The sequence below is a fragment of the Podarcis raffonei genome, chromosome 8 (genome assembly GCF_027172205.1).
Source record: "Podarcis raffonei isolate rPodRaf1 chromosome 8, rPodRaf1.pri, whole genome shotgun sequence".
Taxonomy (NCBI): Eukaryota; Metazoa; Chordata; class Lepidosauria; order Squamata; family Lacertidae; genus Podarcis; species Podarcis raffonei.
In genome coordinates this window covers 17,397,936-17,421,573 of record NC_070609.1, presented here as the reverse complement: position 1 = coordinate 17,421,573, position 23,638 = coordinate 17,397,936, and the positions used below count along the sequence as shown (strand labels likewise).

Here is a 23,638-nt window from a genome sequence, read left to right as displayed (position 1 = left end):
GTTTCAATCTAGAGCCTCCTCCCAAAACTCCCAAACGAGCTTTGCTGAAATTCTGGAATTCGAAGAAATACAAGCTCCCAGCAGTGCCTGCAGGCAAGTCATCTCTCCCACCTTGCTCCATAGGAGGGCTTGCTTCTGTGCATATATTTGTATCTTTGAGTGGACGGTGGAGCAGTAGGGCTCACTTGGCGTCCAGCAGGTAGCTTTGCCGCTGCTTACCAGGTGACAGAGAGGGAGGGACGAGACCGCGGTGTGGTCAGTATGATGTAAACGCATCAGCAAAGCCAATCTGGCATCCCCACTGGTGCATCTGCGCATAGCATGGGCCTTGCCCCCATCTTGCTCTTTGCTCCTTTACCTCCTTGTAAGCGGCAATGTTTCAACCAGGAGCTCAGGTGAGCATCATCGCCCCACGAAGCTGTCCACTGGGGCTAGCGCCACACTTTTTTTTGGCCACGATTTCAAAGCTGGTTATCTTTAACACGTGCAAAAGGTTCGGTGCCACGAAGGCTCAACATAAGAACAGTTTTTGTTGTCCGATAGGTTGCTGCCTAAGATGGGTAGTTGAGGCCTCTTAAGGAGAACTAGCATTTGGGGTAGGGATAGCCCATGGAATGCCCCACAAATGTTGTTGGGACTACAACTCCCATTGCCCCCAGTCAATGTGGCTTATGATCAGGGATGATGGGAGTTGTAGTCCTGACTGTCTGGAAGGCCCCACATTGGCTATCCCTGGTTTGAGAGAAGTTGGTCTGGCTCTCTGAGCATTTTGGAGTAGGAAAACCATCAGAGGATGATGGAGCTGGCAAATTCCCACCTCTGTTAGAGGGAGGGGGCTGATGTAAGAGACGTTTGTGTGTGTGTGTTTGGAGTGTGAGTTGAGGCGAGAGAGAATATCATGAAGGTTGAAGACATGGTGACATGCATCTCTCTCTGTCTCTGAGGATCTGGTGTGGGGAAACCTACCTGTTGCTTAATGGGAGTATGCATTGCTTGCCTTTCCTAATGCTCTACTGAAATGAACATTGCAAAAAGCATATTGTTCTAACTCTTCAGTAGGGGTCTTAAAGCAGCAGCAATTTTCATTCTGACCTGCCTTTGTCACAATCTGTGCCGTTTCCTTTCTGCTTCAGTTTGTTTTCTGCCAAATACAATGTTATCTGTTGGCTATCTGCCGTTTACCGTAATTTATGTACTTATTTATGTTAAGTTACAAATTTATCATAATTAATGGCGTAATTATTCCCACAATGTTCACACCACTGCAAAGGAAACACCACTGTAATGAGGAGGGGAGCCTCCCCAATTGCATATCATTTGCAGGCTGAAAACAACAATGGTGAATGCCGACATGTTAAAAGGCGTGTCAGATTTACATGCCTGGATAGCTCTGCTTAGACAAAGTTAGTAGCAGGTTCCAAAAACAGTACAGTGAAGACGCCTGCCTATTGGGCTAGGAGTTCCAAAGTGTAGTTACTGCTACATGGAAGGATAAATTCCTTGCATGTGTGGGATGAACATTATGTGGCACTTGTAGCGATGCTCAGATCTATTGACTGTATGGGGAAAGGGGCTGGGAGAAATGGTTCCAGTTTTATGCACTCTCGGAAATGATTGCAGAAAGAGCAGTGCATCAGTCTGCTGGTTTGTGTTGCTTTGTGACAGGCAGGGCTGGTGCAAGTTTGGGGCCTGCCCTAACGTTAGGCAGAGTGAGATGATCGCTTCAGGCAGCAAGTGATGGGAGCTAGGGAACAGTGGCTAAGAGCTGGACACCAGGCTGCCTGTGCCCCCAAATCTCCCCTGCTGCCCTCAGGAGGACACTGTCCAGTCCCCAGTGTCAAAATAAGATTCCCCTGCCAGTTCAATCAGCTTCCGTATGGGAAATGTGGGAGCCATCTTGTCCTTTGCCTCGGGCAGCAAAATCTCTTGGGCTTGGAGGTCTCTACAGGGCGCCTGTTGCCTATGCATTAAATGTTCTCTTGTCGTGGCAGATGAGGAAAAGAGCAATGACCTGACGTTTCGAAGAGCCCTGAGCCGACAACTCAAAGGTAACGGAGGAGGAGGAGGAGGAGAAACAGCAATGACAGGATGTGCAAGCAGAATCCAGGACAAAGAGGGGCTTCAGTGCAGAAGAGGGTGGGGAATTGTTTTCAGACTGAGGGCCACATTCCTTTGTGGGCAGCCTTTTGGGGGCCAGAGACAAAACTGGGCTGGGCAACAGAGGCAACTCATAACTTTGCACGGCAGGTTACAGTCCAGCCTTACAGAGATCAGAGATTTCCCCACTCAGCTCCCTGCCTTTCCATCCTCTGTCCAGGCAAGCAAGAGGCATTGGCATTCTCACACTAGATTAAGCAGTATCTGAATCTTGTTAAATAAGCAGCATAATATAATTAATACATATATGAATGCTAAGGAAGGCAGCGAGGATAAAGACGGATTGCTCAGCACATGAATCTTGCAGCTGCCAAGGAAACTTTAGCTGCAAGTTTCCTACACTGAGCAGGGGTCCCTTCCAGCTTTAAAAATGCTATGTTTTTATGGCCATACATCTAAAGCAGTATCATACCACTTTAAACTTCCCCCAGGGAATCCTCGGAAGTTTAGTTTGTTCAGGGGTGCTGAGAGTTGTTAGGAGACCCTTATTGCCCTCCCAGAATTACAACTCCCACTGTGGTTTAACAGTCAATCCTTCTTCCCAGGGAACTCTGGGAATCGTAGCTCCGGGAGAGGGGAATAGGGGTTTCCCTCAGCACCCTTAGCCAACTACAGTTCCCAGGAGTCTTTAACTATATGGTGCCTAAGACGTCTGCCCATTGCAACAGTCTCTGCGTCTCCAGTAAAGATCCCCAAAGTATGAAATGCATGCAAAAGATGGGTTCACACGGATGTGGGTCTAGAGAGATTTTTTTTTTCAAACGGGAGCTGCAAACTCAAGGGATGGATCTCCTTGCCCTACAATAGTCAGCTCTGTACATTCCATCAGGATTATCCGCTGTACTTTTCTGGGTCTCCTCCTAACCTTTTGCTCCAACTGCTACCCTCCTGCCAGCTGCTTTGCAGAACCACCGCCGCTCCCTGCTGACCCGCACGGAGAAGCTTTGCACCAACGTGGACGACACCGAAACCTGCGGCCACATCGAGATCCGCTACACCGACCTGCTGCTGTCCGACAACCCTCGCTCCGCTTCCAGCAGCCACGACTACTTGCACCTGGCCTCCCGCCGTGCCCGCCTCTACTCCCTCCACGCCCCCCGCCGCCTGGCTCTGAGCCAGCTTTTCTCCCTGCTCCCTGAGGAGAGCTCCCCACCTCGCCGGGTGATGCTGAGCGGGGCTGCCGGCATCGGCAAAAGTGTTGCGGCCCAGAAGATTATCCATGACTGGGCGTTGGGCGCGGCCTTCCAAAAGGCCCTTTGCATGCTAGACTTCTCCTTCCGGGAGCTCAGCCTCATCAGGACACCCCAGAGCCTTGAGGACCTGATCCACAGCAAGCATGTCCACCTGAGTGGGGTTCTTCCCGAGCTGCTAGATCGGCCTGGGGAACTTCTGGTGATTTTAGATGGCCTGGATGAGTTCCGGCACTCCCTGGAGAGCAAGAATCCCTGTTTCCAATCAGACCAGCTGGCTCACATCAAAGATCTGGTGCACGGCCTCCTCTATGGGACTTTGCTACCCGAGGCCACCATTTTGGTCACGTCAAGGCCTTCTGCTGCCCTTCCAGAGGACCTCTTTGACCGCCATGTCATTATCCTTGGCTTCCAAGAGCAGCAGGTAAAGGACTACTTCTTCCGCTTCTTCCGTAACCCGGAACGAGCTGCAGATGTGCTTGGTTATGTATCTGCCCACGAGGGCTTAGCCAGCCTCAGCTTCATTCCTCTCTACTGCTTCATTCTCTGCACAGCACTGGGGGAATTCTTCCCATGGACAGGGGAGATGGAGTCCTCCCCACCAAGCACCATCACCGAGGTCTACCGCCAGTATTTGAGCACCATCCTCCGGCTGCGACGAGCAGGGGGAGCCGGCGGCGCCTTGGAAAAAGCCAAAGACTTGGTGTTGCAGCTTGGCAAGCTGGCCTACGCTGGTCTGCTGAGGGGGAAAGTTGTCTTCTACGCAGATGAGCTGCGGGATTTTGGCTTTGACCCAGAGAACCTACCCGGCACTTTCTTGAACCGGATCTTCTTCAAGGAGAAAGACGAGGTCTACGGCTTCTTCCACTTGACCATACAGGAGTTCTTAGCTGCGTTGTACTCGGTGGCTATCTTGGACCCCAGTACTGAGGAGTTAACTTCTTGCCTGGATCTCTGGTGGGATGGAGAAGCTCCAGAAGGTGGACAGGCCGAGAGACTTCTGCTCCCACCAGATGGACGTGCTGTGGCTGGACTTCTCAGCTACACTAGGGAGTTCCTGAGCGGAGGCCAACAGTGGGACAACCTGCAGATGTTCTCCAGGTTCTTCATGGGCCTCTTGAGCTCCAGGATGCAGGGGAAGCTGGAGAGCTTGGCTGAGGGCCTAACAGGGGACCCCCTCGTGCCTTTGGCAGAGTGGCTGGGGAAGAAAGCTCAGTACGAATCAGACCGGAAGCTGCTCTCCTTGCTGCATTGCTTGGCGGAGCTCCACCAGGACTGGGTGACGCAGAAGGTAGCTTCCAACCTGGATGAAGTGGATCTGTTCAAGGTGACCTTGAACCCAGCTGACTGTGCAGCCCTGGCCTACGTCTTGGGCTGCTCGGAGCATAAGAGGCTTCGGAACCTCAACTTGAGCTACAGCAACATGGGCATCGGGGGGCTGAGGCGACTCCGGGGGCTTCTCCATCGGTGTGAGACTCTCCAGTGAGTACCTGGTTGGCAGTGTCCTAGGCCTTGGCCATATGCTGTAGGCAGTGGCCGCAGGACGCCAGCATCCTATGCCCTGCTATCAATACGGGCAAGCACTGGCATTCAGGTCAGGCGTCCAGTGCAAACTTGAATCATTTTAATTGTAATGTCTCTCCCAGGAATTCTCGGAATAGTTTGGCAAGGGTACTGTGAATAGCCTGTAAGAGCTTCAACTCCCACAGTGCTCTGTATGCAGAGGGAATAATGGTAATAACTAATAATAATAACATATTTATATGCAACTCATCTGCCTGGGTTTCCCCAGCCACTCTGCGTGGCTCCCAACAATTTCTTTAAAAATAAAAACAGATTGCAACATCAAATACTAAAAACTTCCCTGAACTGGGCTTGCCTCCAGATGTCTTATAACATACATATGCCCATAGTGTTTAAAGGAGCAGGAAGAGATTTATATGTCGTTGAATTTGGTTATTTAGATAAATTCTGTGCAGCACTTACAAACTCAAAGCGGTTTACAAGAGGAGGAAAACAGTAAAATTAGTCTGTGCTACGTATTCAGACCACTTTGGAGTGTTAGGGGAGGGGTGGTACTTCTGGTAGGGGACACACCGTGCTCCTTGTGGGGTAGTTTGTCCACCTTTGGTCCATACCATGTGCTCAGTTCTCACCTGCAATCTCCTGTTTTCCAGGTTGCGGTACAATTCTCTGGACTGTGAGGCGGCAGCCATAGAAGCTGAGATACTCAGGTCCCCAAGATGCCAGGTGAAAAGACTTCTGTGAGTCACCTTGAATGTGTGTATGTGTGTGATGTAACCTACGGAAGTCTTGACATCACTCCCACCAGTGACACAATTACTGTTTTTTTCCGTGTATAAGACACCCCCATGTATAAGACGACCCCTATTTGGGGGGACTCAAATTTAAGATAATGGGCAACCAATGGCACAGAGTTGTTGAGCTTTTTTTGTGGAGGATTGACCAGAGTTGTCGCAAAGTCTGCCTCTCGTCTGTCCCATCACTGGCAGAAGCTGCCAGTCACCCACCCAACTGCCACAGTGTCAGCGAATCAACACCAGCAATTGACACAGCAACCAATAACATGCACAATAGCTGCTGACAGCAGCGGCAGCAACCAATCAAATGTCTTCCCTATGCACCATTCCATGTATAAAACGACCCCCACTTTTTATCATAATTTTTAAAGAAAAAAACCTAGTCTTATACACAGAAAAGTATGGTATTTTATATTATTATTATTATTATTATTATTATTATTATTATTATTATTATTACTACTACTACTACTACTTAGTGTTACGAAAAAGGAGCAATGCAGAAGCGTGCTCCAGGTGGCTGGGATGCAAAACAGGATGTTTATGTTATGGGACTGTACCGTGGGAACCAGGGACGGTCTATTCAGTGCACTGAGCACCGGATGTTAGCTCAGAGTGGCACATGACCCTGTACTGGAAGTACATGGGTGGAGTTATTCTCTCTCTGCAGTTGGGATGAGAGTGTACAGACATGTTTTCTCTGTACTGCTGGAAAGACAGGAATAAAGGCATGTAAATATTTCTGTCTGTCTCTTTCCCCTCCCTGGGAATGGAGGGGGGGGAGGAGTGGTGTGTTCTTCTTCACGTTGAGAAGAATCGCCGATAAAGACCTCGCCTTGATCTTGCCGGGAGTCGCAGACAGGGAGGTTAACAAGGATTCAAGCCGGGCACCTGGAGGGTGGCCAATTCCTCTGAACTTTTGGTTTTTATTGGCTTGAATCAACACTTAGGTGCTTTTTCTTTTTTTAAGTGACTCAAAGTGACTTAGGATAGGGTTGCCATATTTCAAGAAGCAAAAATCTGGACACAAACAAATTGTTGACTCTCTTTTTTTAAAAAATCCCAAAGCTGCTTTTTTTTGGGAATTATCCCAAGCTGTTGAGTTTTTTTTGGGGGGGGGGACCCGCAAAATGTCCAGGACGTATGGCAACTCTACTTAAGAACAATAATGCATCACACTGAAGGAGGCCACAGATAATTAAAAGCCAAAGACATGGTGGGGAATAAATGATTTTGCCTGGTACCTAAAGATAAGTAAAGATGGTGCCTGGTGAGCCTTCCTGGGGAGACCATTCCTCAAGCAGGGAGCCACCACTGAAAAGGCCCATTGTGGTGTTGTCACCTCCCGTGGAGGAGGCAAATGAAGATGGGCCTCAGATCATGATTACAGGGTCAGTTCATATGGGGTGAGGTGGTCCTTGATTTATGGTCATATCCACATCATGCATTTAAAGGAAATGGCCTTCCCCAAAGTGTCCTGGGAAGAGTAGTTTGTTTAAAGTGCTGGGAATTGCACCTCAGTGAAGAGTAAGCTACAGTTCCCAGGATTCTTTACCGAAAGCTGTGTGCTTCCAATGTATGGCAAAGCTTTCATCTATATCTCTTATCATGGTGGTTCTAGTCCATAGAATTCTAGTAAATTAAGACAGCTCACCTGCAGCATGTGGCTTGGTTTATTTGCTCGAGTTCTCTAAAGAGCTTTACTTTTCTAAAGATCTTTGCTTTTGTATAATATCCCTGCCTCCTCCTTGAGATGGCCCACTGCCTAGATTCCATAGGATTCTGCCTTTAACTGGGAGTTCAGACCTCGTGACCCTCTAGCCAGTTTCAGCTCTATGGAAGTAAAATCCTAACTACCAGGAGGGGTGTGTTTTGCTTCATTCATTCTGATGGGATAATCTGAAACTGGGGATTTCCTATACAGGAATTCACAATGTGTTAGTTTGAATTCCACTGATCACGGGAGTTCCTCTTTGCTTTAAGTTAAACTTCTCTCTCTCTCCACCCCCACTTTCTTAAGGTTTTGTGGGAACTGCCTGGGCTCTGAAGGGGTGAGGGGTTTATGGGATGCCCTCCAGGAGAACACCACCCTCGAAGAGCTCTATCTGGATATCACAGGAATCACAGATAGCGGCTTGGATAATATTATGGATTCCTTGATGGGCAACAGAACGCTCAGGCTCTTGACGTAAGTATGCTCTGATGATATTGCATTATAATATTTTGCAAACTTCTGGAAATGAAATCACAAGCCTACCAGAATAGAATTTTGGCAGGAGGTATAATTGATTAGAGGCGATCACATTTTTGCAAAGATCCCAACACGAGGAAATACAACGCAGTGCAATGCAAGAGGAATAAGGAATAATATTGTATACATCTAGGAATTTTTACACACACACACGCACAGAGAGAGAGAGAGAGATAATACCTTCATAAATTTCTACAATTTTTATTTTCTTAATCCAACAAGTGTTGCAGTTTCTATTGTGTGTTTTGCAGAATATGTAATCATGAGTATAGTTTTCCCCCTCCCAAAAATTTAAATATTTAAAGTGTGCATACATAGATATACTTATCAGATTTGGTTTTCCTTCCCACTGTATTTGTAAATAAAATAACTATAATTTTAAATGTGGGGAGTGAATTTCCTCAGTTGAGCTGCAGTGAGGAGGAAGGGAAAGCCATTAAGTCAGAGGTGGGTGGGACACTTGTGGCCTTCCAGATGTTTGCTGGACTATGGCTCAAATAATCCCTGACCACTGGCCATGCTTCCTGGGGGTTTGGATGGGAGTTGAGCTGTTGGAAGTGAAACAGCAGGGATCGTTCAGTTTGGAGCTTAAGGGTTAATTCTGTTAAAGTCAACTATCCAAGAGGGAGACTGGTGGGGGTGTTGCTTTAGCAACCAGTCAGAATGGCATGACCTTTGCTGAGGTAGTACATTTTCTGGCTGTGTGGTTCTGAGGGAGTGCTCCCCTTGTATGTTTCACCCTAAAACCCTCCTCACTTGTTTCTTGGGTGTGTGTGTGTGTGTGTGTGTGAGTGAGAGAGAGAGAGAGAAATCGATCTGCATGCTCTCCTATTACAAGGCCTATGTCTATCATGGGTTACATCCTGGCTGAGTTAATTACACTAAATTAGTTGTTAGGAGACCCCAATGCCCTCACAGAGCTACTATTCCCAGAGTTCCCTAGGAAGAAGGATTGATTGTTAACCTATTCTGGGAATTGTAGCTCTGTGGTAGGAAAGGGGGCACCTAACAACTCTCAGGTCTCTCAACAAACTACAGTTCCCATAATTCTTTGGTGCAGAGGGGAGTCGTGACTGTTTAAAGCGGCATCATAACGCTTTCAGTGTATAGTCGCATGTCGCCTAACATAGCTTGGACCCAACCCCATGTCTATCCACATTTTTCCCCAGTGTACCTTTATAACACCTGTCTTCTTTTCTCAGCATTGTGGGGAACCGCCTGAGCAAAGCCGGGAGAGAAGTCCTCTCCGAGTTGAGTCGCAGGAAGCCAGAGCTCAAGATCATAAGCAGTTTCCTGTCCGACATGGGGCTGCTGCAGGCATATTTGGACTGGGTGGAAGAGATCAAAGCGGACCAGGAACAGATGGAGTCAGTCAAGAATGCTGACGCTTTGCGCTCTGTTCTGGAAGTTCTGGAGGAAACAGAAGATCCGGGAGCCAGCCAGGAAGCTCGGGAAAGAGCGGAGCTACTAAAGAAACAGATCACTGTCCTCCTGGGGGAGGAGAAAGCAAGAGAAAACGGGACCCCGTGATGTCTACTTGGCTTCACCTGTCCTGGAAATGGAGGCATCTACTGGGAGGTCAAAGGACACCATCTCAACGGGTGTATTCTGCAACAGGTTGTGGATGCAATAGTAGGGCGTTAGTGGTAGATTTGTACTGGACCGTCCGCACATCATTCTGCTGTTGTTCTGTGATGCCTCATTAGTGTTACCTTGTTCTTGCTCTATAGCACAACATTCCCCCCGGGGTTGTTAGGTATGAAAAGTTACTGAACTTCCAACAGGAAGCTAGTACAGGACATGTAAGCAAGTAGAAATGAAGCCCTGAAATGTTTGCAGGTGCAAACAGTCCTGAGATCAGGATCATGTGCCCCAACATTAGCAGAAATCCTTGTGGGTGCCTTTGTCTGCCCTACCTGCAATAGAACATGTCTCTCCTGTATCTACAGCCACAGCAGGCGCTGTGATTCTCCAACGGTTTGACTTCACCCCTGAAGGCACAATCTTCCATTGTCTTCCGGAGACAGACAGATGCCAACGCCGCATCTGTGGACGCACAATATAAAGGACCTCTGGATGGGCACCTCAGCCTACCCATAGCTTTTTCTGCATGGGGAAATCTCCCTACCCTACTCAGCCCCTCAGACACAGGAAGCTGTCTTTATACTAGGTCAATTTTTTTGTTCGTGCTCTGTGCTAGCAGCTGCTCTTGGGAACATGTCTCTCACATCACCACGGACTGCAGAGCAGGAGGGCACATCTGGGCCTCTGAGGTCAGAGAGGGGACCAAGGGCCACTGGGAGCCTGCGCCCACTGCCTCCCAGGAATAACATTTAAGGCAAGGAGGAGACCTCATTGGTCCTATTGATCAACTGGAGAAGGGGAAGGTGCGAAAAGGAGCTTGCTTCCTGAGAAAACACTGCAGAAGCAAAGGCTGTAGGAAGCTGTGACCCCATCCTTCAGCCCAAGCAGGGGCTGGGAGCTTCTTTCACCCTGAGGACCACCGTAGCATTTGCCCATTCTTTGGGGATACATTTGTATTGGGGGAGAGAAAGGGTTAATAGGTGGACCAATAAGAAAGCATGGGGGCGGAGCCTACCTGATTTTGAGGCTCAGCCCAGAGGTTTTGTCAGTTAGTTCAGTTGGTTCTTTTGGGAGGGGAGATAGAGGAGTCAGAGTGAGTTGGAGACAGGGACGAGACTGAGAGGGAATAGAGTGACAGCGTTTCGAATATTTTAAAACTTGTTTGTGTTTGAAATAAACTTTAATCTTCATTGTTAACTCTACCTGACTGAGACTCAGTACAGTGGTACCTCAGGTTAAGTACTTAATTCGTCCCGAAGGTCTGTTCTTAACCTGAAACTGTTCTTAACCTGAAGCACCACTTTAGCTAATGGGGCCTCCTGCTGCCACTGTGCCACCAGAGCATGATTTTTGTTCTCATCCTGAAGCAAAGTTCTTAACCCGAAGTACTATTTCTGGGTTAGTGGAGTCTGTAACCTGAAGCGTATGTAACCCGAGGTACCACTGTACTTCACTGGGGAGCCCTGGGTTTCCCCCCACAAAATTGGTGGCAGCGGAAGAATAAAGTAGTGGTGTACAGGTCAATAGTCCGTGAAACGACCGGGGGCTCTGTACGAACGCCACAACCACATCCCCTTCTGCTCAACCATCCAAGAGTCGCAGGGCAGTGGTGGGTGGAGCCAGGGGCAAAAGTGGGTGGAGCAACACATGTAAGCTAATACACGCACTCTCTTCCCTGTGCTCCATCCAGGCTAAAAGGGTGGGGAAAGGCACTATCTTTTCTTAAAGGCACAGCATTGTTATTCCTGCCACCTAATACTAATACAGTGGACGCTCGGGTTGCGAATGTGATCCGTGCGGGATGCACGTTCGCAACCTGCGATTTAGCACTTCTGCGCATGCGTGACCGCCCAAACCTGGAAGTAACCCGTTCTGGTACTTCCGGATTTCGGTGGTCCGCAACCCAAAAAAATGCAACCTGAAGCAGCTGTAACCTGAGGTATGACTGTAAACTGTTTTGCTATCATGAAATAACTGAACCCTTTGGGGGCAGAATAGCATTGGTTTGGGCAAAGCCTGTGCATAAATAGCCTCCTCCGCATCAGTTTCCGAACAGATAGTCTGTCGCAGGAGAAAGTCTTAAAGCCTAAGGGATTAATTTTGGCAAGATGCTTTTATGGCCTAGATTCCACATAATCAGATGTACAAAGTCTTAAACATGTCTACAGAATACACTAACTAGTGATGCCTGGTAATCATTAGGACTAGTGGGGTGGAGGGGAATGCTCAACAGAAAGTGGAGATGGAGCTATATGGGGATCCACTCCATACACTCAATACATGAATTTCCTGGGAACTGTATTTTCCTCCTCACAGAGCTATAATAATAATAATAATTTATTTATACCCCGCCCATCTGGCTGGGCTTCCCCAGCCACTCTGGGCGGCTTCCAAAAAAATATTAAAACACTGTAATACATCAAACATTAAAAGCTTCCCTAAACAGGGCTGCCTTCAGATGTCTTCTAAAAGTCTAGTAGTTGTTGTTCTCTTTGACATCTGGTGGGAGGGTGTTCCACAGGGAGGGCGCCAATACCGAGAAGGCCCTCTGCCTGGTTCCCTGTAACTTGGCTTCTCGCAGTGAGGGAACCGCCAGAAGGCCCTCGGTGCTGGACCTCAGTGTCCGGGTAGAATGATGGGGGTGGAGACGCTCCTTCAGAGCTACCATTCCCAGCACCCTTAAACTATAGTTCCCAGCTTTCTTTGGGGGAAGACATGTGCCTTAAATGTGCCTTGGACGTGCTTTGAATGCACTTTATGTAGGCAGAAACAGCTAATTCTAGGAATCCTGGTGGGCAGTGCCACCTCCTGGACTGGTTGATAAGTAACAAGGCAGGCGGGAGCCGGGTGGGGAGCTGGGTAAAGTGGGAGAACGGAGGATATCACTTGGTATAATACTTTACGCATGTCAAACCTCCTCGCTGTGCAAACTGTGTCTGTGTTTGCTTGTGCAAATTACAGGATTTTCTTGAGTTTAATCGCCATCGAATCTAATACACAGCTCAGTTTTCAGAACCTTGAAACCAAAAACAGTAAAGGTAAAGGTAAAGGGACCCCTGACCATTAGGTCCAGTTGTGACCGACTCTGGGATTGCGGCGCTCATCTCGCTTTATTGGCCAAGGGAGCCGGCGTACAGCTTCCGAGTCATGTGGCCAGCATGACTAAGCCGCTTCTGGCGAACCAGAGCAGCGCATGGAAACGCCGTTTACCTTCCCACCGGAGCGGTACCTATTTATCTACTTGCACTTTGATGTGCCTTCAAGCTGCTAGGTTGGCAGGAGCAAGGACCGAGCAATGGGAGCTCACCCCGTCGCGGGGATTCCAACCGCCGACCTTCTGATCGGCAAGTCTGTGGTTTAACCCACAGCGCCAACAGTAGTTGCTGGCAAATGTATATGTGCCATCGAATCTAATGCACACCTTAATTTTCGCAATGTAATTTGGCAAAAAAGGAAAAAAAGGGAGCATTAGTTTCGAGTAAGTACAGTAATTCCCTCCCCTCTCGTTGAAGGCATGAAGCGAACCCTCCCTACCCTAATGCAATGAATTAAAAGGATCGGGGCCATGGTGCAAAGATCTCTCCGTCCCCCCTCCCCCATTTCCCAATGTATTTTACAGGGAGAATAGTCATTTTGTAACAGACTACAAATCCTAGTCACAAAAAAATAGGATTTGGGGTGGGGGCTCAGCTTTATAGTTATGTTAAGAAAGGAAAATAATCTCTTTGCCCAAGAAACTGCGGTAGGGTGAATCCCCTTACTACCGCATTCTTTTCAATGAAACCTTGCTTTTTCTTGCTCCCTCATTGTCTTTCTCATTTCCCCAAATTTCAAGTCTTCTTCCTGTGATGTTTTTCTTCTTCTTCTTCCCTGCCTCTTTCTGTGTTACTGTAATTCTTATTTTCTCTTCCCTCTTTCATTTCCTTTCATTCATTTTGGGGATGGGCAGCATGCTTGCTGCTTGTGGGGGATGGGTCAGAGCTTAGAACAAACCTCACTTACACTCCCATATTAACTCCCCCCCCCAATGTACACATAAGAGTGCAAAAAGATGGTGACTTACAGCATCATCCTATGCTTGTCTACTCAGAAGCAAGTCCCGTTCAGTTCAATGAGACTTCTAAATTCAAATTCAAATTCAAAATCCTTTATTAGGCATATCACACCTCACATTAACAAACAAACATCATATACAGACTGTATAAAATACGGGCTCAGCGAACACAATTTATCCCAGTCCTATTCTTAACTCCAAAAAATAAATCAATGTACATAAATAATATAATACAACACAGCAACATCACCTACCATTAAAAACCACTAAGTCTCTTTATCATGGCCCATTCTTTCTTCATGGACAGCACTTAAAAATTCAGCCGCTATTAAAGTAATTTGATCATCGCTGTCCGCCAGCAGGTCCTGAACAGTTGGTTGTGTAAAAAACTGTCTATTAAATTTTAGGGCCTCAAATAATTGTCTTCTGGCATAGCTGCCAAAATCACAGGAAAAGAATATACGCTCTAGAGTATCGGGTTCCTGTTTTCTGCATTTACAGAGACGCTCTGATTCTGGGATAGCTAAGTATCTTCCTCTCACTACCGCCGAGGGAAACATGTTAAATCTGGCCAACATAAACAGCCTACACGATTCATGTTTCTTCAGATTTGTCATGTATCCCTTTTGGAAATCTCTACACAAAGGGAGATTTAGGTGGATAGGAGAGCAGGTACTGTGCTTTGCAACCTCAAGCATGGCGAGAACACTTTTTTCTGTGAGGGTCTTCCTGATAATTTCCCATATATCTTTGGGATCAGCTTCTAGATAAGCTGATACAGGATTTCACAGGATTCAATCCCAAGGACATGCTTAATTGGGGCTGTGGAGCTCAATGGGGCTTACTTCTGAGCAATCCTCTACGCACTTTGGAGTAAGAACCGCTGAATTTAATGGATCAGACTCCTAAATATATATGCATAATTAACCAAGTAATGTGGAGAGGCAGGGTTTGAACTCTCTAACCCCTACACTAGCTGTCCACAGAAAGTTATTTACACTCTCTACCATTTATTTGGAAACCTGTACTTTTTTTTCTGGGGGAATGCATACCCCTAAACATTTTGTGAATATCTGTACTTTTGTCCATTTACTGTATTTATTTTCCCCGATTTAAGCTATAAAATGGTGCTTCTCTTGAGTCAAAGTAGGAGTACCCCTAAACATTTTTTAAAGAAAAAAAGCACTGAGTATTACAAATGTTAATACAATATGCACTGTTAGTAGCATTATACTAGAAGTACTGCTAGTATATTTTTAATGCTACTACACCCCTATACTAGTAGTAACGCTATCCTAGCAGCATTGTTAATACTAATAATAAACACTGTTAGCACCACTAGAGTATCAATGATGATAATAATAAGTATGCTACCTTCCCCGTTTTCGCGCTTTGCCTCTTGAAGCCCCGCCCCTTCTTCTAAGTTTCTAGGCCCCTCCCCCGTAGGCCAATTCCAGCGCTCCAATTGGTCTTCCCCCTCTATGTATAGAAATGAAGTCTCTGGGAGCCGCCCTTCAGCGGGAGCAACTGCGCATGCCTGGGCGTTCTTTTGCCCGGGTCCTCGTGCAGCAGGTGTTGCTGTTGGGCGCGAGACAGCGAAGCGGATTGCAGGTAAAGCGCGGGAACCGGTCGCAGCCGGGTGCATGGGAGGAAGGCGCCCTGCGTGGGTTTGTGTCCCCAAGCAGAGGCTCTTCAGGGGGAGGAAAGCATCCGTTTTAAAAACCTTTTATCGAAATACGCAGAGCGACACTTCTGTGCCCCTGTCTGACCCGAGCCCCTTTCCTCTGCAAGCCAGCAAATTTGATGCCTGCACGGCTCTTCCCAGAAACTTTGCTCCAGCGGCTGCTTGTAAGGAAGGAAAGAGGCCTTTTGCACGTAGGCATTTTGGGAATAGTCGCAGGCGTGGGAATGCACTGTAAGGAGGCGGGGTGGGCTGCTAAGGTTCAAAGTAGCTTGCAAAGTTACTGTTATCTAGGACCCTCTCCTTCCCCAACCCCGTCTTCTGCGTGGGCTGCGTGCAAAGACAAACCCAAGAGGAAAGACGCTCAGTGCATGCCTAAAGGCGTTTTCTTTACTAATTATTGCATGGGTTGGTTTCTATGCCATTAGTTCCAACGGGATAAAAATGTTTTGTGGACACACGCACCTCATATGCAAGTGTGTCTCTTGCTACATACACCACTTAGAGACTACTGTGATTCAGCAGCATACAAATTGTTGAAATAAATGATAAAATACAGTTTTTTAAAAAATTAACTTGGTGGTATCTGAATGTATTAAAAAAATAAATCAAAAACTTTTCCATCTTTGCCAACTCAATCTTTTGCCTCCTTCAACACAGATATTGTGGAGTTGGAGAGCCTGGTGGCCTGCTTATTCTTGTTTTCTGCATGCAGGGGAGTTAAACATGATTTCCTAGCAACCTGAGCTTCATATTGGGGTGAGTTGTCTTTGGAGGTAGAGCGACGTTTACACTGAACTCCTTGACATGTTTACTCAGGAGTAAGTCCCATTGAGCTCAGTGGGACTTGATCTCAAGTTGTCTTTGCAGGATGGGCGTCTAACCTATTTGGGTACTGAGAGGTTATCATCCTATTTCTGGTCAAGGACGAAGATTTGTTTCCCCATTAAGATGACAGGCTCCTGTCCAGTACTACTTTACCCAGTATGGTGTAGTGGTTAAGAGCGGTAGACCCGTAATCTGGGGAACCGGGTTCGCGTCTCCGCTCCTCCACATGCAGCTGTTGGGTGACCTTGGGCCAGTCACACTTCTTTGAAGTCTCTCAGTCCCACTCACCTCACAGAGTGTTTGTTGTGGGGGAGGAAGGGAAAGGAGAATGTTAGCTGCTTTGAGACTCCCTAGGGTAGTGATAAAGCGGGATATCAAATTCAAACTCTTCTTCTTTTTCTTCTTATCCTCCCACTGCCGAAACTATTCTCCCACCATCTTCAGCATGAGGTGGGCAGAAGAATTTTCTGAATGGGCCTGAATCAGACCCCAAACGGGGGGTTAGCAACCTCTGTCTCATGGTCTCTGCCCTTCAGAGAACAGAGGCCAGAGAATTGGGATTCCTGCTCTTAAAATTACTTGCTCTAGCAAATAAGGGGAGGTCCCTAAACTTGGCTTCTTGTTTCATCCTTTGCAGTTTCTACATACCTGCAACCATTGCTGGGATCATACAGGCAGACCTCATGGCTGACGACAGAGTGACTAGCCGCTCGCCGGAGAGAAGGCCAGTTCTGGTATCATCTACTTCATCCTCCAATGAGCCCACCTCTTCGGGGCTCTCCGGCAGCCTCCAGCCTTTCTTCCTGGGCCGCACTTGCGCACCAAGCAACCTCCTTTCCCTCACGGTGCCCGTACGCTTGGACATCCTCTATGTCCTCATTAACGCTGCCAGAGGGGCACAGTGCCTCCCTCCTCCAGCACCCATTCATGACGGCGCTCAGGCCTCGTTCTCCACATGTCACGAGCCACCTGCTCAGTGCGCTGTGAGCTGCTGCCACCGGTCGGCTTGTTGTTGTGTGCCAGGCTGCGCCAGCGGGCAGCAACAGCCTAGCGGAGCCCAGCAGTGCGGAGCGGCTCCTGGAGGATACGGTGGCCACAGAGGGCCAAACGGCGGAGTCCTAGAGCAACAAAACTATGGGCGCCATTGGAACAGCGCTGCTGAAAGAAATGGTGGGAGCAGCAGGTCTGACTACAGCCAGCCACACGCAGCAGGGGGTTGGAAGAGAGCCCAGCCCCACACAGGCTGGAGGGGGAACCAAAGAGGAGGGGGAGAAGGAGAGCATGGGAATGGGGGTCGTTGGCAAGAGAAGCGGCAGGATTTTGACAGGGCTTGGGGCAACCGGAGGCAAGGCGCTGTTGAATCAAGCTCTTGGAACTCAGGGCCACAAGGGTGGAGGAGAGGAGGGTCTTCTTTTGGGTCCAGCGCTAGCAGCATGAAAAGGAACCAGGAAGGAAACCGTTGGCAGAGTGCGCAGGATGCCCCAGAAGCGAAAAGATGTATGTTTGGTGCCCGTGAGTGGCAGAAAACCCAAGGCACTGGGGATCCTGCTACTTTTGTAGGCAAGGCTGTGGATGCTGGACCGGCCAAATCCGCAGCTCTGGAGGATGGGGAAGACTGGGAGGCTGAGTATGAGAGTGAGCCAGCAGTCCCTGCTGCTACAGAGGGTGCTCCGCATGCTTCCCACCAGGATGACAAGTCCGACTCTTGCAAAGTAAGCGATGATGCGGAAGGTGAATGTGTTACATCTGCCCATCCACCCAAACCAGAGCTCTCTGTTTCTCCCCTTCCAAGGTCTGATGTGAAGGACCAGGGAGCGTCAGATGGCAGGGGGAAGGAATGTGCTGCGGATTGGAGCAGCAAGGAAGACAGGTTTGCCACCTACCTGAAGAACCTTTATTCTGATGTGCCGGAGAAGTCCAGCTCTGAAGGTGACGCAGATCTCACCGTGGGCATAGCTGTTGATCCCCTGACACTGGATGAGGAGGAGCAGTCCCGAGAGAATGTAGCTGGCTCTCCTTGAGGGAGCTGAGCAAAGCACACAGTATTCTGGGGAAAGGGGGCAGAGGAAGAGATTGAGTGCCAGAAATCCTGATTGACAGCATGGCGGCCACCAGTGGCCTTAATTCAGCTGGTATTGCAAACTGGAAATTCCACACCCATCATGGGTGTTGTACTCAAGCTTCTACTCAAAAGTGGATACACTGGAATTAATGAGCCTAAGGTGGCCACATCTATTAATTTCGGTGAGTCCACTGTTGGGTATGACTTGGAGTGCTGAGATGAGCATAGGTGATCTGTTCCCTAGATCCATTATTGCCCGCTTTAAGTTCAAGGGCAGTTGCCTGAAGTGGCAAAACCTCCTGGCAAGAACCCTGGGAAATCAGACTTTCGTATTTGTGCAGGGACCCTATTGGAGTGAGCCCCACTTCACACAGTAGCCCCCCGAAACTCCCAGAGAACTGTTGGAGGTGGGCAGATCCTAGTGAGCTTGTCCTCCTGCCCCATTTTTGGAATTCACAGGGCAAATGTGTCCAGCCGTTCTAAACATTAACAGCTTGGGCAGGTCTGCACCACTGCATCTGAAGTACACCCAGTGCACATTTAAAGCATATGACGCCCCCATCCAAAGAATCATGGGAATAGCAGTTTTCCCTTTATGGAGCTGTAGTCCGCACCGTCTTTAAACTACAGTTCCCATGATTCTTTGGGGGGAAACTCATTGCCTAAAACAGTGTTGGCCAAACTTGAGTCTCTAGCTGCTTTTGGACTACAACTCCCATCATCTCTTGCTTGGGGTCAGGGATGATGGGAGTTGTAGTCCAAAAACAGCAGGAGACCCAAGTTTGTGAAACACGGACCTAAAACTTGAGTTGGGTGAGGATCTTCCTATTGCGTGGGTGTAACTTGCAGCAGAGGTACCATTTTGCGTTGCAATTCCCATTGCAGTTGTAACATGAACTGCAACTCTGACATTGTAGTCAGATTCTATTAGGAAAAGCCCAGCAATGCAGCTAATGGACAGCATCATTTGCATCCCGTTGAAGACTAAAGAATTGCAATGGGAGCCTCAGCGGTCCAGGGCAGAATTTTGCCACAACTTTACATTTTTGACTGGGTTGCAGCTGTTCAGTTCATCTTAACTACAAAGCATTAAGGTTTTGGTTCTGTTTGCATTTAACATAAGAACAAGCTACAAAGAAAGAAGAAAGCAAAGGGAACTTTGCTGATTTAATAACTTATATTGAAGGGAATCTGCTGTTTTGAAGACAAATCAGCATTGCAAAGTTTTGATTTAGAAATCCAGAATGGGGGGGGGGGGGAATCAGAGGGCGAGTCTATGTGCAGGTAAATCTCATGATTCTGAGACTGTGCCATTCCAGACTCCAGATAGGGGGATCCTATGCGCGAATAGCTTCCCTGTGTAAAAACTAAAACCCTTCCTGATGGAAAACAAGTCCTGCATATTAAATAGAAGAGTCTAATCCAGTCTTCTCTCTAACATGCCAGTTTTTAGCAGGTAGGGAGGCTTATTTAATGCAGAAGAAGCATTCAAACATGCAGTTCCTCACCTGCCTTCTCAGTTAGCATCATCCCAAGAATTTGCCGGATTTCTCTGCACAAGTGTATCTGCTCTAAGATGGTGAAGGTAACTTAGTACCATGGCTAGGTGCATTAAACTAGCAGTCTAAAAACACTTAAGGGTTATGTTGGGGTTTTCTAGGAAGGTTCTATTTTGAAAAATCCGTATATAGTATAGTGAACCTGGGCTACTTTGGAAAGCCTGAGATAAATGCCTCTGGTGAGTTTGTGATTTAAATCACATCATTGCTTCCAAATAGTTCAATTTCTGTTGGTTCAGCCTTCTCACCCTTTCAAGTTGTCTGTTTGTTTCAGTTGCATGAGGTTTTTCCTTAATTTGTTGCAATAAAAAGGAAGTTTACAGCACTTTACAGGAGGTTGGGCCATTTTGTTTTGTTTCAACAAAGCAGGTGTGGTTCTGTCACTCGACTCCATAAGTGAGCTTGGCAAGGGATACCATTTTTAAAACATTGGAATGGAAACTCATGAGTGAACACCAGGGCTATATTTGGATACACACTGACTTAGGAGTTGAGTCCATTGAAATCTTGGGTTTATTTCTGAGTAGTTACTTGTTCAAACCAGTTACTTTCTTAATGTGAGTTCTGAGGCATCTGGAAAGATTATCAGGGATTCCTCACTTGAGAAGATGAGGAGTGGAAGCCAAGTTTTTTTTAAAAGAGAACCAGAGTTTAGATGAGGTCAGCCAAGCTTTTTTTTCCTGTACAGTTTTCTCCAGAAGCAACATTATGTTGATTTATGTTTATACATGGCACACTCTTGACTTAGGCTGTGTGTGGCTAGACAACACTTTCAAAAGGTTTTTGTTTTTTTAAAAAGATTTTACTAAAGCTTTTTCATAATGCAATAAGATAAAAGAAACTGATCTTAAAAAAAAATACAGAGGGAAAAAAGAGAAAACACCAAAGGAAAACCACAAAAAAAGAGAAGAAAATGAAAATAAAAAGGACTTCGCATTTTCTACCAAACAGTCACATAAAATAAATTATTCAAAACATTCACTCTAGAATGACATCTAACTGAGCTGCTTTACGTTAGGCAATTTTTTCCCCAATCTTCTGACTGAAGTAGATGAATTCATTTTCCTTTATGCACAAAAATTCTCTATTTTGTGCATCTTGACCTTCGTTTTAGGCAGACTTGCACATCACTTTGAAGTTGGGCGCAACTTCCCATGTTTCTCTCACTTAAAACAAAAATGAGCCACCAAGTGGATAGTCATGACGGTATCAGACAGCAGTTGAGACAAGTTTGTTCTGCATCCCGGTAGAGTGCAATTAATCACTAAATATGTTATTACAGTAACTTAACAAAACAGAAATTTGAAATGCTCGCAGCAAAACATTTTGGCTTCTGCCAAAAGGAACGAAGCCCTTCTGAGCGTTTCTGTTCTCCAAGCTCTGTGCCTGCCACCTTGGAAATGGCGTCATTTTCGTCAGAGCAACAATTGAAGGTGAAAATAATACAATTGTGGAGTTGGAAGGGACCCCGAGGGTCATTCAGTTCAACCCTCTGCAACGCAAGAATCTCAACTGTTTTGCTGTAAGAATTTAAAGCTTCTGTGTGCATATATATACATGCACACATGCCCCTCATGGAATTCCTTTGAGGGAAGCTGGGATATAAATCAGGATTTTAAGAGTACCAGGGTTATTTGGAGGGAGAGAGAGCTGCCCGTGTTCAGTAACTGAATATTGCAACTACAGCACCACCACCTGACATGAGTGCCTACTGAGCCGTTGCTTAAATATCTCCACTGAAAGAGAGTCTACCACCTCCCAAGGCAGTTTGTTTCTGTTGGTGTTGGAGTTAAAACGCTGGCAAAAGCTGAACTTGAATAATCAGCCTTTGCTGGAGAAACAGGCTTTAGCATGGATAAGAAAGCTAAAAGGCTAGGCTTGCTGCTGCATCTCAGCAGACGAGATCCAAAACATACCCGCCTCTCATGAGGAAGGCCTGGAGAAGAAGCAGGTAGGAATTGAGGCCTGCAGTCCTGAGAGTAATCTGAAGGAAGGGTAAAGGTAAAGGGACCCCTGACCATTAGGTCCAGTCGCGGACGACTCTGGGGTTGAGGCTCTCATCTCGCTCTATAGGCTGAAGGGAGTCAGTGTACAGCTTCCGGGTCGTGTGGCCAGCATGACTAAGCCACTTCTGGTGAACCAGAGCAGCACACGGAAACGCCGTTTACCTTCCCGCTGCAGCAGTACCTATTTATCTACTTGCGCTGGCATGCTTTCAAACTGCTAGGTTGGCAGGCGCTGGGACAGAGCAATGGGATTTGAACCGCCAACCTTCTGATCAGCAAGCCCCAAAGGCTCAGTGGTTTAGACCACAGTGCCACCCGTGTCCCATAATCTTTGGCTACGTACGCATTAGCAGCTTAAAACAAAGGTTGCTCTCTGCCGTTTTTCAAGTCACATTTTCACGCTGTTGCACACACACCAGATGTCTTTACCAGTGTGTGTTACCTGCTTGACTTTCCTGCCCCTGTGTACACATGCGCACACAAAATTTCAATCATGGGAAATGGCTGTTTCAAATGTATACAATACAGCTTAAGGGTAAAGTGAATGTGGCTTAAGTTTTCCTTTTGGGTTGAAGCTTGCTTTGAGGGAAATGGCAGAATTTCTCAAGGACAGAATGGCTCTGCATCATAGGCAAGGTCACACTTACACAGGATTGAACAGGCAGCAGCCGGGAGTGCACAGGAGCCAGACTGAAAGGTATTGCATACTCCCCCCTGATTTGAGAGGGTTTGTTTGCAGTGGCTGTTCCAGTGAATTATAACCCGCTAGTTCCCCCTTGTGACCTATCGCAGCACTACATCTTGGAAAAAGTTATTGGTCTCACAGAATGATAGAATTGTGGAGTCCAACCCCTGCAATGCAAGAATCTCAACTAAAGCATCCATGACAGGCCTCTACTATGTTTATATTCAGTATTCATATGCTCCAGCAACCTAACAAAAGCTTAACATGGCCCTCCCATCAGATGTCAATGAAATAAACAGCTGGCTTTTAGGAGACACCTGAAGGCAGCCCCGTGGAGGAAGTTTTTTATGTCTGAGGGTGTTTTTGTGTGTGTGCTTATACTATTTTGTTGAAAGCCACCAAGAATGGCTGGGGCAACCCGGTCAGATGGGCAGCATATAGATAATTATAATCTTCATCAAATTAAGCTGTTACAAAGCAAATTTTAAAATTCAATACACCCAACAGGCAGTCTTAACAAAAAGTGTAAAATTTAGCAGCAGGAAACACATTAAAGATGATAGTTAATATGCTAGCCGGAGGAGCGGGGGAATCAGTAAAATAACTAAAATTGATATTTTACATGGAAAATACAGTGGTACCTCGGGTTAAGAACTTAATTCGTTCTGGAGGTCCATTCTTAACCTGAAACTGTTCTTAACCTGAGGTACCACTTTAGCTAATGGGGCCTCCCGCTGCCACTGCGTGATTTCTGTTCTCATCCTGAAGCAAAGTTCTTAACCCAAGGTACTATTTCTGCGTTAGCGGAGTCTGTAACCTGAAGCGTCTAACCCAAGGTACCACTGTATATTCTATTTGGTGAATGTTTCTGTAGCCCATTTGGCACCTTAAATTCATGAGGGGAAAATGGTGACCTACTACCTCACCCTATGATGAAGCTCTAGGGCTCGGCAGCTCTTGTCAAATTCATTTTCTCTTTCCCAATCTTAATTTCAGCTTTTCATTCATTTCATTTCATTGAGATTAATGGACCCCAGCGAACTGTGTTTATTCATTTCAATAGGTCTTCTCTGAGTGGGACTAGCATTGTCTTCTGCTCAGAAAAATACCATGGACACTATACAGTCCCGATGTGAAAAACTGCTAGCAGGCTGAAGGAAATAATATGTGAACGCCTCTTCATCTTCTGCTGCGCAATTCCTAAATGTAAGGGGGTCAAATGCAGGCTAGTGGCTTAAATCCCCTTTTATTTCCACTCTG

The 23,638-nt window shown here is 47.0% G+C and overlaps 2 protein-coding genes across 4 annotated transcripts; both read left to right on the top strand.

Annotated features, from left to right (window-relative positions):
• Positions 1 to 1,322: 1,322 nt before the first annotated feature.
• Positions 1,323 to 10,152, top strand: LOC128418487 (NACHT, LRR and PYD domains-containing protein 12-like). 2 transcript variants are annotated; one of them, XM_053398200.1, is made up of 5 exons: positions 1,333 to 2,048; positions 3,053 to 4,829; positions 5,525 to 5,611; positions 7,689 to 7,856; positions 9,122 to 10,152. In XM_053398200.1, the coding sequence occupies exons 1-5, from the start codon at positions 1,877 to 1,879 to the stop codon at positions 9,447 to 9,449; spliced, it is 2,532 nt and encodes an 843-aa protein (XP_053254175.1). In that variant the 5' UTR covers positions 1,333 to 1,876; the 3' UTR covers positions 9,450 to 10,152. The 2 variants fall into 2 exon arrangements, with proteins under 2 accessions (XP_053254176.1, XP_053254175.1); XM_053398201.1 differs by lacking the exon at positions 9,122 to 10,152 and having other exon boundaries at positions 1,323 to 2,048; positions 5,525 to 5,597; positions 7,689 to 7,816.
• A 4,830-nt stretch (positions 10,153 to 14,982) lies between these two features.
• On the top strand, positions 14,983 to 18,944 carry LOC128418490 (uncharacterized). 2 transcript variants are annotated; one of them, XM_053398207.1, is made up of 3 exons: positions 14,983 to 15,168; positions 15,899 to 15,997; positions 16,704 to 18,944. In XM_053398207.1, the coding sequence occupies exon 3, from the start codon at positions 16,750 to 16,752 to the stop codon at positions 18,085 to 18,087; it is 1,338 nt and encodes a 445-aa protein (XP_053254182.1). In that variant the 5' UTR covers positions 14,983 to 15,168; positions 15,899 to 15,997; positions 16,704 to 16,749; the 3' UTR covers positions 18,088 to 18,944. The 2 variants fall into 2 exon arrangements, with proteins under 2 accessions (XP_053254182.1, XP_053254181.1); XM_053398206.1 differs by lacking the exon at positions 15,899 to 15,997 and having other exon boundaries at positions 14,984 to 15,168.
• Positions 18,945 to 23,638: the final 4,694 nt, after the last annotated feature.